This window comes from Bubalus kerabau, chromosome 4, assembly GCF_029407905.1.
Source record: "Bubalus kerabau isolate K-KA32 ecotype Philippines breed swamp buffalo chromosome 4, PCC_UOA_SB_1v2, whole genome shotgun sequence".
NCBI classification, from domain to species: domain Eukaryota; kingdom Metazoa; phylum Chordata; class Mammalia; order Artiodactyla; family Bovidae; genus Bubalus; species Bubalus kerabau.
In genome coordinates this window covers 46,322,808-46,335,019 of record NC_073627.1, presented here as the reverse complement: position 1 = coordinate 46,335,019, position 12,212 = coordinate 46,322,808, and the positions used below count along the sequence as shown (strand labels likewise).

General features: G+C 36.1%; 1 protein-coding gene across 2 annotated transcripts in view; it reads right to left on the bottom strand.

Annotated features, from left to right (window-relative positions):
- Window positions 1–12,212, bottom strand: part of ATAD5 (ATPase family AAA domain containing 5) — a 35,250-nt gene that overhangs the window by 7,801 nt on the left and 15,237 nt on the right. For both annotated transcript variants that reach the window (XM_055577204.1, XM_055577205.1), the window contains exons 8-18: window positions 11,099–11,256; window positions 10,459–10,618; window positions 9,678–10,007; window positions 6,743–6,839; window positions 5,087–5,166; window positions 4,721–4,863; window positions 4,479–4,629; window positions 2,683–2,859; window positions 1,821–1,954; window positions 1,100–1,193; window positions 59–123 (exon numbers count right to left, since the gene is read on the bottom strand). In XM_055577204.1, coding sequence (XP_055433179.1) covers window positions 59–123; window positions 1,100–1,193; window positions 1,821–1,954; window positions 2,683–2,859; window positions 4,479–4,629; window positions 4,721–4,863; window positions 5,087–5,166; window positions 6,743–6,839; window positions 9,678–10,007; window positions 10,459–10,618; window positions 11,099–11,256 — 1,589 coding nt within the window. The remainder of the gene's footprint in view (window positions 1–58; window positions 124–1,099; window positions 1,194–1,820; window positions 1,955–2,682; window positions 2,860–4,478; window positions 4,630–4,720; window positions 4,864–5,086; window positions 5,167–6,742; window positions 6,840–9,677; window positions 10,008–10,458; window positions 10,619–11,098; window positions 11,257–12,212) is intronic.

Sequence of the window (12,212 nt, the reverse complement as noted above, 5' to 3'; positions counted from 1 at the left end):
AATTACCTGTTATGTAATTATGATATATAATTTATGATCATCAAAATTCAAAGCTTACCAGTGAAGGAGTATTAAAATTAATTTCTTCAAAGCAGCCATCAAACATTAAACTAAATGTTGGATCTATAGTGAAAAAACATATTTTTAAACATTAAAACCACTAAGGTACTTTCTCTAGTCATACGTTTTCTATGAAAGTATTCTATATTTCATCAGTAATGAAAACATCATACAAATTATAAATCATTAAGGAACTGAATTTCTATCTTGACCTTTTAAACTACCAAGTCACTTGTAATTAATATTTTAACGATATTTTTAGAGTACAATCATTAACTATTAAATGGGCCATTAATTTCTAAGTAGAGACTAACACAAACACATTTTCCTACAAAAATCCATAGTAGAGACATTCTGAATATCTGCAATAACAAATATTGAAAATATTATAATACAATATATAAAATGAAAAATATTGCATGAAATTTTAAAATTAAAAACCGAATTCTAATTATAAAGAAAAGGGGACCAATTCTGTGAGACTGATGATGGCTGACTTCAGCTAAAATATGCAATTAATCCATATGGAAACATTATCAAGGGCTAAGGAATGGCCAAATTTAATATTAAGGAACTGGAGAAAGGTTAGGTTCCATAAAAAATTCTGACCAGTAAATGAGGTTTGGTGACCTAATTATAGGTATGAGGAAGAGATAAAGAGAAAGATCTGTTATTTTCCTTCCCAAAACCCCTTCACTGGCTTGTCCATAAATTTCTTTATCTGTGTAGGCTGTTGTTGGCATCCTAAATATCTAACACCCCAACACAGTAATTCAAAGTAGTACCCATTTTTTAAAGTCATTGGTATTTGCAAGTTAATATATTAAGTTTTATAAATTACTCAAGGCTGCAAATCAATTGCAAATTTGAATAATTCTTAGTTGATTAATAAAAATGATCTAGAAGCCTCCTCTTTAGGAAAAAACAACCAATTTAATTCGCCAGCAGACTTCTAAGGCAACTTATCTAACCAAAATTAGAATCTTTCCCCAAATATTTTGACTGAAAGTAATTAATTGTAAAATCACTGGTTACCTACCACTTGTCGTAAGGATTACAGGTCTTTTTGTGGTTGCCATGAATGTTTTGATTGCATTCAAAAATCCAGCATCTTCTTCAAAAATGACATCAACCTAAGAATAAAATGGTTATTAGGATACTGACATAGTGAGTAACAATACATTTACTTGAATATCAGTTATGTATACACAGTAGATACATTATATGTCAGAGACAAATTTACGAATTTGTAAACAGTGTGACTTCACACCATGCTTACAATGTCTTACACTATTAAAAGAGTAAAGAAATTATCAAACATTAAAACCAAAGAAATACAGTCACCTATTAATATAATTGGATAAGTATGGGCCAGTATAATTCTACAAACTCTAAACAGTAATCAAATTGCATGAATCATGTTCCTGAAAAATTCTTCTATGGTAGACAGTTTTATTCACTTTAATTTGAAATGAGTGAATGTTAGTCATTCAGTCATACCCGACTCTTTGCAACCCCATGGACTGTAGACCGCCAGGCTCTTCTATCCATGGGATTCTCTAGGCCACAATACTGGAGTGGATTGCCCTTCTTTTCTCCAGGGGAATCTTCCCGACTCAGGGATTGAACCCGGGTCATAGACACAATTATTCCTGACTTTCTTGGCTGTTTTACAGATCGTCAGAGTAAAATATATAGTAACCTTTAGAATAAGCTTTTAATCAGGAGATATCACAAATGTATTACCTCTGTAAACCTACCTCCTCAAAAAGAATGAGGGATGTTGCATTTTTCCTGTTGGGTTCCTCAGCCCCAAACTCTTTGACATTTGAATTCGTTGTGTTTGTAGATTTAGTCTGAATGATCTGTTTCTGTTCAAAAGAATTTTTGATTCCTGCATATAAAATATTTTATATAAAATCAACATTTTTATTAGAATATAATTGCTTTACAATGTAGTGTTAGTTTCTGCTGTACAGTGACGTGAATGAGCTATATGTATACATACATCCCATCCTTCGTGGACCTCCCTCCCACCCCACCCTCTATCCCACCACTCTATGTCATCACGGAGCACCAAGCTGAGCTTCTGTGCTGCACAGCAGCTGCCCACTAGCTGTCTATTTCACACATGGTAGTGTGCGTATGTCACTCCTAATCTCACAGTTCATCCCACCCTCCCCTTCCCCTGCTGTGTTCACATGTTTCTTCTTTATGTCTGTGTCTCTCTTCCTGCCTTGGAAGTAGGTTCATCAGTACCATTTTTCTAGATTCCACATACATGTGTTAATGTATGATATTTGTTTTCCTAATTTACTTCACTCTGTATGATAGGCTCCAGGTTCATTCAGGTCTCTACAAACGACCCTATTTTGTTTCTCTTAGTGGGATGAATAATATTCATTGTATATATGTACCCTATCTTCTTTCAAATCAACTTTTGATTGAACATTGACTATTTCCACAGAATAAGCTCAAACTGAAATCCCCTATCAAAACTGAAGCAAAGCATCAAGACTGCTACAAGTAGGACCTTCAGAGGTTTAATAAATAACAATAGGAACTCATGAAATGTCATCCAATTTTTATGTATTAGGGTTATTTATCAATTTAGTGTCTTACCTTTATTATTTTCCAGAAGTGCTCCTATTTGTTCATTATTTTTTGGCTTAGAAGACACTTTAAAATAATTTGCCAAAGTTCTAGGTGGAAGTGTTCGCTTTGGTCCACTACTTTGTGGTGATGGAGGAGGAATTTTTCTTGGTGATGTAACAACCTTCTTGGGGGAGCATAATTTTCCTGCCAAAAACAAACTGCACTTAAAAACAAATATTCTAAAAATTAAACAGATGGCAAGATTGAGTTATCCACTGTATAATTCTACTCATACCAGTTAAAAAGCAAAGATATAAAAATTCTTTTTCATTCTTATAGTCAAATACTCTTTACGCTCAAATATTACTGTATTGTTAGCCCATCAGTTGAGAAGATAAAGCCAATCATTTGGAAAAGATACTCTTTTCCATTTTTGAAGTAAATAATGTTCACAATCCCGCCATTCACTCTGTCTATATCTGCTAGAGGTCAAAAAAAGCTAGAGGGGCACTTCCCTGGCCATCCAGTGGTTAAGATTCCACTCTCCCAATGCAGGGGGCTTGGGTTCAATCCCAGGTCAGGGAACTAGATCCCACATGGTGCAACTAAGAGTTCACATGCCACAGCTAAAGGCTGGAGGAAAAGTGATACTGGTGTATACTGAGCACATTACATGTCTTCTAGTCCAACTTTGGTTTAGCCCACAGTAAATGGTACTACAAGCAAGTGATATGTTTTTCTAGATATGAAAGATGGATACAAAGTTAAAAACAAATGGCTGATGCCCACCTTTCAGAAGCCTGACAGCAGCCTGGCATTTATCCCAGAGCTTGTCCTTTGCTCCTCTCTAAGTACCCCAATTCAGCCTTTACATGCACTAGTGATTATCACATGCACTCAGAGCAGAATCTTCTTTACGTACCAGTACACGTGCACATATCCATGACTGTCCTATTCTTTTTCTATACCCTCACCTTCAGAGATCTTATATTTCTTATGTATCATAGGTGTTTGAAAAAAGAGAGGAAATTTTGAGCCTTGAAAAAAATTACCATAGATATCACTATCATGTCATAAAAATCAGACATTTTAACATCACAAGGGAAGAGGTATAATCTTAAAATAAAAAATATCTTAGTATCACTAAAAGTGGTATAACCAGTTGTTATGTATCTCTTGCTATGACGCCACAGGAAGTGCAGCCCCATCTGTGAATGTATACCGGCACCAAAACGGAAATGAACCTAATCAAGCCCACAGATCTAACTGCCAGTTTATAAGAAATACAGGGAAGAGGAATGTGTCAATTGATACCATGTAGATATAGTCAGCCAAATCCAGAATGTGAGACATTTTATGACCAATGTCCCATGTTCTTCAACAAACAAATAACATGAAGAGAAAGAGTGAGGGAGTTATTAAGAGAGATGAAAAGACACTTAAGAGACATTAATCTAAGGTGTGGACTTTGTTTGAATCCTGATTTGAATGAACCATTTGAAACAACAGAAAACTGAAATCAGACTATGTATCAGATCCAATTAAGGTATGTGGTTAACTTTGTTATTCTGGTTATGATATTGCAATTATGCTTTTAAAAAGTCCTCATCAGTTAGAGCTAAATACTAAAGTATATATATATACATGAGTAAAATTATGTGATGGTCATGAGATTTGTTTTAAAACATAAAACCCAACAAATATTTGAAAGGCACATATATAAGTAGGAAGAGATAAAATATGGCAAAATATTGATTATTAAAATTCTTTTCTTAAATTTTCATTTCTTAAAGGCTATGATTTGAAGAAAATAATTCACTTACTTGGTGACCTGCCGATATTGTAGCTATTAAAAAAGCAGGGTTTCTGTGAGTTGACACCTTGCTTGTCTACTTGATGAGACTGAGTAGCTTCCTTCAGCTGAGACAGAATTTGTCTACCACTGCGCTGAGAAGAGGCATTCACTTCAAATATCTAGAAGAAAAATACATGAAAAGGGGCAGAATGGTTTATATTTCTTTTCATTTCATTACATTAGTATCCATCCACTACAGCTGTTACTAACCTTAAATCCAAGTTCCTGGGCACAAGCATATACCGCAGCAGTCTTCCCCACTCCTGTTGGCCCTGTTATAAGAATGGTATTGCAAAGGTGATTTTCTTCTTCGTCATCTGAACTGCCTTTGAAGTCTCTGCTATCCAACGAATCTGAAAAGTCATTCAAATGCACATAAAACAATTGATGGGCAGCAGCTCTATCTCACCAAACCCGGTGACCAAATCCCACAACTTCCTGCCGATAAATGTTGGCAATTCAATGTACAAAAACGAGAAAACCAAACATATCAAATGTGAAGCCTCACAAAAGTGTTTAGCTAATCTAATTCTAAAAATGTTCAGTGAAATGGAAAAAAAAAAAGACTCAAAATACCTTCCTGTTTCTCGTCTCTTTTTCCCTTCAAATTCTGTCCTTCTTCCAATTCAGCTCTTCTTTTCCAGTCTTTCAACCAACTATCAAAAGAAAATGTATGTTAATAAAAATAAGTCACAGAATGTAGTTTTTAGACAATATGTTAAAATGGTTGTTGGGGGAAGGTATGGTATATTGTTACATTTTAAGAATTCCATGATGCTTTTGAATCAACTATATAGTAAAATAATTTTACACTGGCATAAATATTTTAAAATGAAGTAATTTTGCCTAAATACTCAAGACTATATGTGCAAGGATATTCACTACAACATTGTTTAAATTAGCCTCCAAAAGGAAAAACTTAAAAAGTGCATCTGTAGGGAAAAAGATACCTTATGGTATGGTCACATAAGAAACCAGTACAGAGAAACTTAGAAATGGAACAGACGATGACTTGAAAGATGTCTAATACACCATGCTATGAGTAGGAAGATTAAATTCTCATCTGGAGCTAGACCGCCTGAGTTTAAATTGAGCTCCACCACTTTTTAGATGTGTGACCTCATACAAATAACTCAACGTCTCTAGGACTCATTCTTCTTGAGGAACAGTATTTACCCTCATAGGATCATTCTAAGGATCAAATGAGCTAAGAACTATCAAGTACTTAGAACAACGCCAATCTCAAAGTGTTTATTATGATGGCTCCCAATTCCTTGTATGAAATCCTTTGGGCCAGGTGAGTTTTAGAATTCAGGATTTTTCAGATATTAGAAATGTAATTTGGAACATACAGTACATATCACATAATACCTTTAGTGGGTCTGTGGCAGTACATCTATAATCACTGGATATTTCTGGCTGGGACCAATAAAGACTATAATGAACTTTTGTCATTGTTGTTTAGTCGCTAAAGTTGTGTCCAACTCTTTTCGACTCCATGGACAGTAGCCCTCTAGGCTCCTCTGTTCATGGGATTGTCCAGGCAAGAATACTACAGTGGGTGGCCTTTTCCTTCTCCAGGGGATCTTCCCGACCCAGGGATCAAACCCGCATCTCCTGCACTGCAGGCAGATTCTTTACCTCTAAGCCACCAGGGAAGGTCATAATAAATATTATGTATATAATAAAGCTAATTTTCAATTTCCAGAACTCTTTGGAGGTGGGAATTGAAGACAAAGGATTATATGACCTGAGTTAGTAGTAATATGATCCTATCTGTTAGGAAGAGCAAATATATGCATTAATTTTTTTCTGGAAGGTTTTATAAGACATCATTAATAGTAAGGAATAGAAACAGGAGAAAAGAGGTACATTTACTTTTCACTTTGGATTTTTATTTTTTGAGATTTTACCTTGTGATGTATAACTTTATAATTTCTAGCGTTGTGTTAGTCGTTCACTCGTGTCTGACCCTTTGCGATCCCGTGGACAGTAGCCTGTCAGGCTCCTCTGTCCATGGATTCTCCAGGCAAGAATACTGGAGTGGGTAGCCACTCCCTTCTCCAGGGGATCTTCCTGACCCAGGGATCGAACCCGAGTCTCCTCCATTGTAGGCAGATTCTTTACCATTTGAGCCACCAGAGAAGCCCATAATTTCTAGATTTCAGTATAAATAAATAGTAAAACTAGATTCATAAACTATTTCTCAATTCCTTTATAAATTTTACCAACCTATGTAACTTTTTTATAGCTAGCTCATTGCCTATGAGTTCACTGGAGTTCTGAGGTTGATACTTTTCCGTCCAAAGCATGTCTTCAATTCCAGAATCTAGAGAAAAAAATATGTATTGAAGTATTTTGTTCCTTGACATAAACATATATTCTTACACATTTACATTATTGTTTCATGTAACAATAAGTATTTGTAGAAATGTTTATATTTATAAACTGCCAAAAAAGGCAATTTTAAAAACCTAACATTACATTGAAAATTCTCATCAAAACTGTTCCCCTTAAAAGCTAACCACCATAACATCTTATGACTATAAGATTTAAAGTAAGTAAGGTCGCTCAGTCGTGCCGGACTCTTTGCGACCCCGTGGACTGTAGCCCACCAGGCTCCTCTGTCCATGGGATTCTCCAGGCAAGTATACTAGAGTGGGTTGCCATTTCCTTCTCCAGGGGATCTTCCAGATCCAGGGATCGAACCCAAGTCTCCTGCTTTGCAGGCAGACGCTTTAACCTCTGAGCCACCAGGGAGGAAGATTTAAAAGTATACATTAAAAATGTTACTCAAACCACTCAGTTCAGTCGGTCAGTCGTGTCCAACTCTTTTGCCACCCCATGAACCGCAGCAGACTGGGCCTCCCTGTCCATCACCAACTCCGAGAGTCCACCCAAACCCATGTCCATTGAGTCGGTAATGCCATCCAACCATCTAAATCCTCTGTCGTCCCCTTCTCCTCTTGCCCTCAATTCCTCCCAGGGATTTTTCAATGAGTCAGCTCTTCGCATCAGATGGCCAAAGTATTGGAGCTTCAGCTTCAACATCAGTCCTTTCAATGAACACCTAGGATAGATTTCCTTTAGAATGGACTGGTTGGATCTCCTTGCAGTCCAAGGGACTCTCAAGAGTCTTCTCCAACACCACAGTTCAAAAGCATCAATTCTTTGGCACTCAGCTTTCTTTATAGTTCAAATCTCACATCCATACATGACCACAGGGAAAACCATAGCCTTGACTAGATGGACTTTTGTTGGCAAAATAATATCTCTGCTTTTCAATATGCTGTCTAGGTTGGTCATAACTTTCCTTCCAAGGAGTAAGCGTCTTTTAATTTCATGGCTGCAATCACCATCTGCAGTAATTCTGGAGCCCAGAAAAACAAAGTCAGCCACTGTTTTCACATGCATTTGCCATGAAGTGATGGGATCGGATGCCATGATCTTCATTTTCTGAATGTTGAGCTTTAAGCCAACTTTTTCACTCTCCTCTTTCACTTTCATCAAGAGGCTCTTTAGTTCTTCTTCACTTTCTGCCATAAGGGTGGTGTCATCTGCATACCTGAAGTTATTGATATTTCTCCTGGCAATCTTGATTCCAGCTTGTGCTTCCTCCAGCCCAGTGTTTCTCATGATGTACTCTGCATATAAGTTAAATAAGCAGGGTGACAATATACAGCCTTGACGAAATCCTTTTCCTATTTGGAACCAGTCTGCTGGTCCATGTCCAGTTCTAACTGTTGCTTCCTTCCCTACATACAGGTTTCTCAAGAGGCAGGTCAGGTGGTCTGGTATTCCTATCTCTTGAAGAATTTTCCACAGTTTATTGTGATCCACAGTCAAAGGCTTTGGCATAGTCAATAAAGCAGAAATAGATGTTTTTCTGGAACTCTCTTGCTTTTTCGACGATTCAGCGGATGTTGGCAATTTGATCTCTGGTTCTTCTGCCTTTTCTAAAACCAGCATGAACATCTGGAAGTTCATGGTTCATGTATTGCTAAAGCCTGGCTTGGAGAACTTTAAGCATTACTTAACTAGCGTGTGAGATGAGTGCAATTGTGCGGTAGTTTGAGCATTCTTTGGCATTGCCTTTCTTTAAGAAATGCAAATTATGAAAAATAATTTGTACTATAAGAAATGATCTAAAGGACAAATGTAGCATCCTTTTCACAAAGCCTCTTCTTGACCACTAAAAAGATACATTAGAACCTTCTATAAGGTCGGCCTGAGTAAATGGAGAGAGGCTACACTCCTGACAGAGAACACAACGTTGGGAAGATACCAGTTTCCTTCAAGTTAACCTACATACTAATGCAAAATCAAAATGCCCATGGAATTTGTCGGGTAAAGGAATCGGCAGTTCATTTAATGGAGCAATGGATGAAAATAGTTTAAAAAGAATTATAGATGCATAGATCTAGGATTGTCATACTGAGTGAAGTCAGTCAGACACAGAAAGAAAAATATCATGTGATATTGCTTATATGCGGAATCTAAAAAAAGGGAACAAATGAACATTTTTACAAAACAGAAGCAGAATCACAGATGGAGGAAGTGATAAACTGGGAGATTGGGATTGACATATACACACTACTATATATAAAATAGATAACTAGTAAAAGTCGGCTATATAGCACAGCACTACTCAATACTCTGTAATGGCCCATATGGGAAAAGAAGCTAAAAGAAAGAACGCATATAGGTACATGTATAACTGATTAACTTTGCTGCATACCTGAAACTAACACAATGTTGTAAATCAAGTACACTTCAATTAAAAAAAGAGAGAGACTTGCTGTACAAATGATCAAAACATACTCTACATGAATAAATTAATCGGTTCAATAGAATACTCCAGATACGCTAGATAACCAAATGGGACTATGTCAGAAAAATCAATGAAACAGGTGTAAAATAACAGGTAGAGTATGATCCTAAGTTTTTAAAAAGGCATACGTATTTAGGGAAGCACAGAAGAATCAACGGCCAAACAGAAATCTCTTAAATGTGGCTTATCTGTAAGACCCTAATCAGTGAGGCTTCCCCATTTATTTTGTTTGAATGCTGCAATGAGCATACATTAAAAAAGAGGGGGAAAATGAGAGGTTAAAAACAAGCAAACAAAACATGTCTAGGACCAGAAGGAGAAAAGAATCTAATTTACCTGGAATGGAGGACACTTCTGATGAAGACTCTTTGTCATCATCTATTATCAGAATATCAGGATCTTCTACTGTTGCTGTTTCCACTTTACACCTTGTACTCAAAGCTGTTTGTTTCTTCCTGGATGTTTTAGGAAACAAACCTTTGGAAGAATCCAGCTTTATCCCACTGGAGTTGTTTCTTTTGTCAAGTTCTTCTGGTTTCCCATTTATCTTTCTTGGACTTTCTAAATATTCATTTGGTTTCCTTCTTTTGGATTTATGATTTTCCATTTCCACTCGTTTCCTTTTGGTTTCTTTTCGGCTGACAATGGGCTCAAGTTGTGGACTTTCTATTTGGGAAATTATAGAAATGCACGTGCTTACCAATCAACAGAAAACTAATTTTATTACCCAATAATCTTAATACCACTTGAAAATATCTAATAGCCTTATTACTATAAAATGAAAAGCAAAGAATCAAATATTGCATGCTGAAAGTTAGTTGCTATCTTGTTATTTAGACTGCCTTTTGTACAGGCTATAAAAACTACCTCATCTAAGACTTTCCTTAAATAAAATATTAGTATTTTAACATAATTAAAGCTGTTTTGGGGTTGGCCACTCTGGAAGCCAGCAGAGGCCAACAATGCATCACATAAGATGCTTTACTTTAGTTGAACAAACCTCACTGTCAACCACAAGAAAAGTTCTCTCAGTGCTGACCACTTCCAAGAGTTAATAGCTAACCTCAGCATTTTCAAAACTGTAATGTTAATGGAAATGATAGTAATTATCACTAACCTTGTTTACAATGACACTCAGAAAGTACCTGGTGCTCAGTTCGCTTTTTTAGAAGCAAAGAGAAGTATTTCCTCAAAGGAAATCTGGGATTTGACCACCTAATTTCCTCCAACAAAAGATTTCTTACTTCTTCAGTCAAATCCTTCCTTCTCTCCATAAACTGCAATAAAAAACCAAATGTTCAATTAAACTCACATTCTAATAATATTAATCAGAATACTGCCAATTATTTTCTGTTTATAAGTCTACGTCAGGGTAGGATTAACTTTAGTCACTAAATATAACCCTTGACGGCAAAGCTGTATTTGCATAGCTTTAGAAGGACTTAGTTCATATTTTTATTGTTCTTTTTTAAACGAATTGTATTTTATACATTTATTAGAGTATAATTTTGACTGACAAAGTACCTAAATGTGCTATATAATCTAATATTCTTTTGAAACTGGCTATCATTAACTCTTAAAATGTTTTTAAAGTTCTCAGAGAATTTAAAAGGATTTGTATTTCAATTGGGATTTATTTTTTAAAATTGGACTCTAGGAAGAGATGATCTTTAGGCTTCAATAGTAGACACGTAAAATTTTTACCCTCTGAAAAATGTGAAGGAAACATCCTATAAGTTGACTGCTCTCATACTTACCCCAACAGTGGAATTATTACTTTTCGAATTTGAATTCAATGTTGAAAATTCACCAAGAGCCATAACACATTTTGAGAGATCTATTACTTTAGTATTTAGTTCTTTAAGTTTAGTTAAGAGAGGACAAGTGGGTGGTTTCAAACGCCACAAATGGCACCCTAAAGAAAAACAGAAAAATAACGTTAATTACCTCCATTCTTCACATTCTTATCCATTTACCAAATGCCAAGTCAACAAACACAAAAAGACTCAACAACTACACAGTTAACACAAAGGTATCAAAATTCAAAGGAGTACACAGAAACAAAATCCTCACCTGTAACAAATACAATTAATAAAAATTACCTAGTCTTCCCTCCCAATTGTTAAAAATAAGCAAATATTAGCACATTTGTCATTTTTTTAAATCAACCTTGCTACTCAGGTTAAAAATTTCAGGGGCAATTAGCATCCTGAAATCCAGATTCTGTTCCCAGGTGATCATGGGCATGATCCTAAGGAAAAGTATAACTAATTTCTATAGTTGAACATACTATTAGAAAATGCTTTATAAAACTGAGCTGGTGAAAGTAACAAGAAAGGTTTCATCCACTGAATGGCCATAGCAGAACTGAGAGAAAAGGAAAAGTAGAATATTATTAGAAAGGCTGACTGGGAACTTCTCCATACAACAGAGAAAAGACAGGCTAAATAAAACTCAAAAACCATCAAGGTCAAAAACATAAAAGAAAAAGAAACGAGAACAGAACATAGTGAACATTTCACAAGTAAAGGGATTACACCAAACCAAACCACATAGCCAGCTGAGAAGAACATAACTGTTTTTGCCCTGATAAAAAGCACTAGGTAGGAACAACAATAGGGGGCTTCCCGGGTGGCTCAGACAGTAAAGAGTACGCCTGCAATGCAGGAGACCCCGGTGATCCCTGGGCTGGGAAGATCCGCAAAAGGAATGGCTACCCATTCCAGTATTCTTGCCTCTGAATTCCATGGACAGAGGAGCCAGAATTCCATGGACAGAGTCCATGGGATCACAAACAGTCAGACATGACTGAAGTGACTAACACTTTTCAGGAACAACAACAAAGCAAAGATAGAAGGCTTTGTATATCAT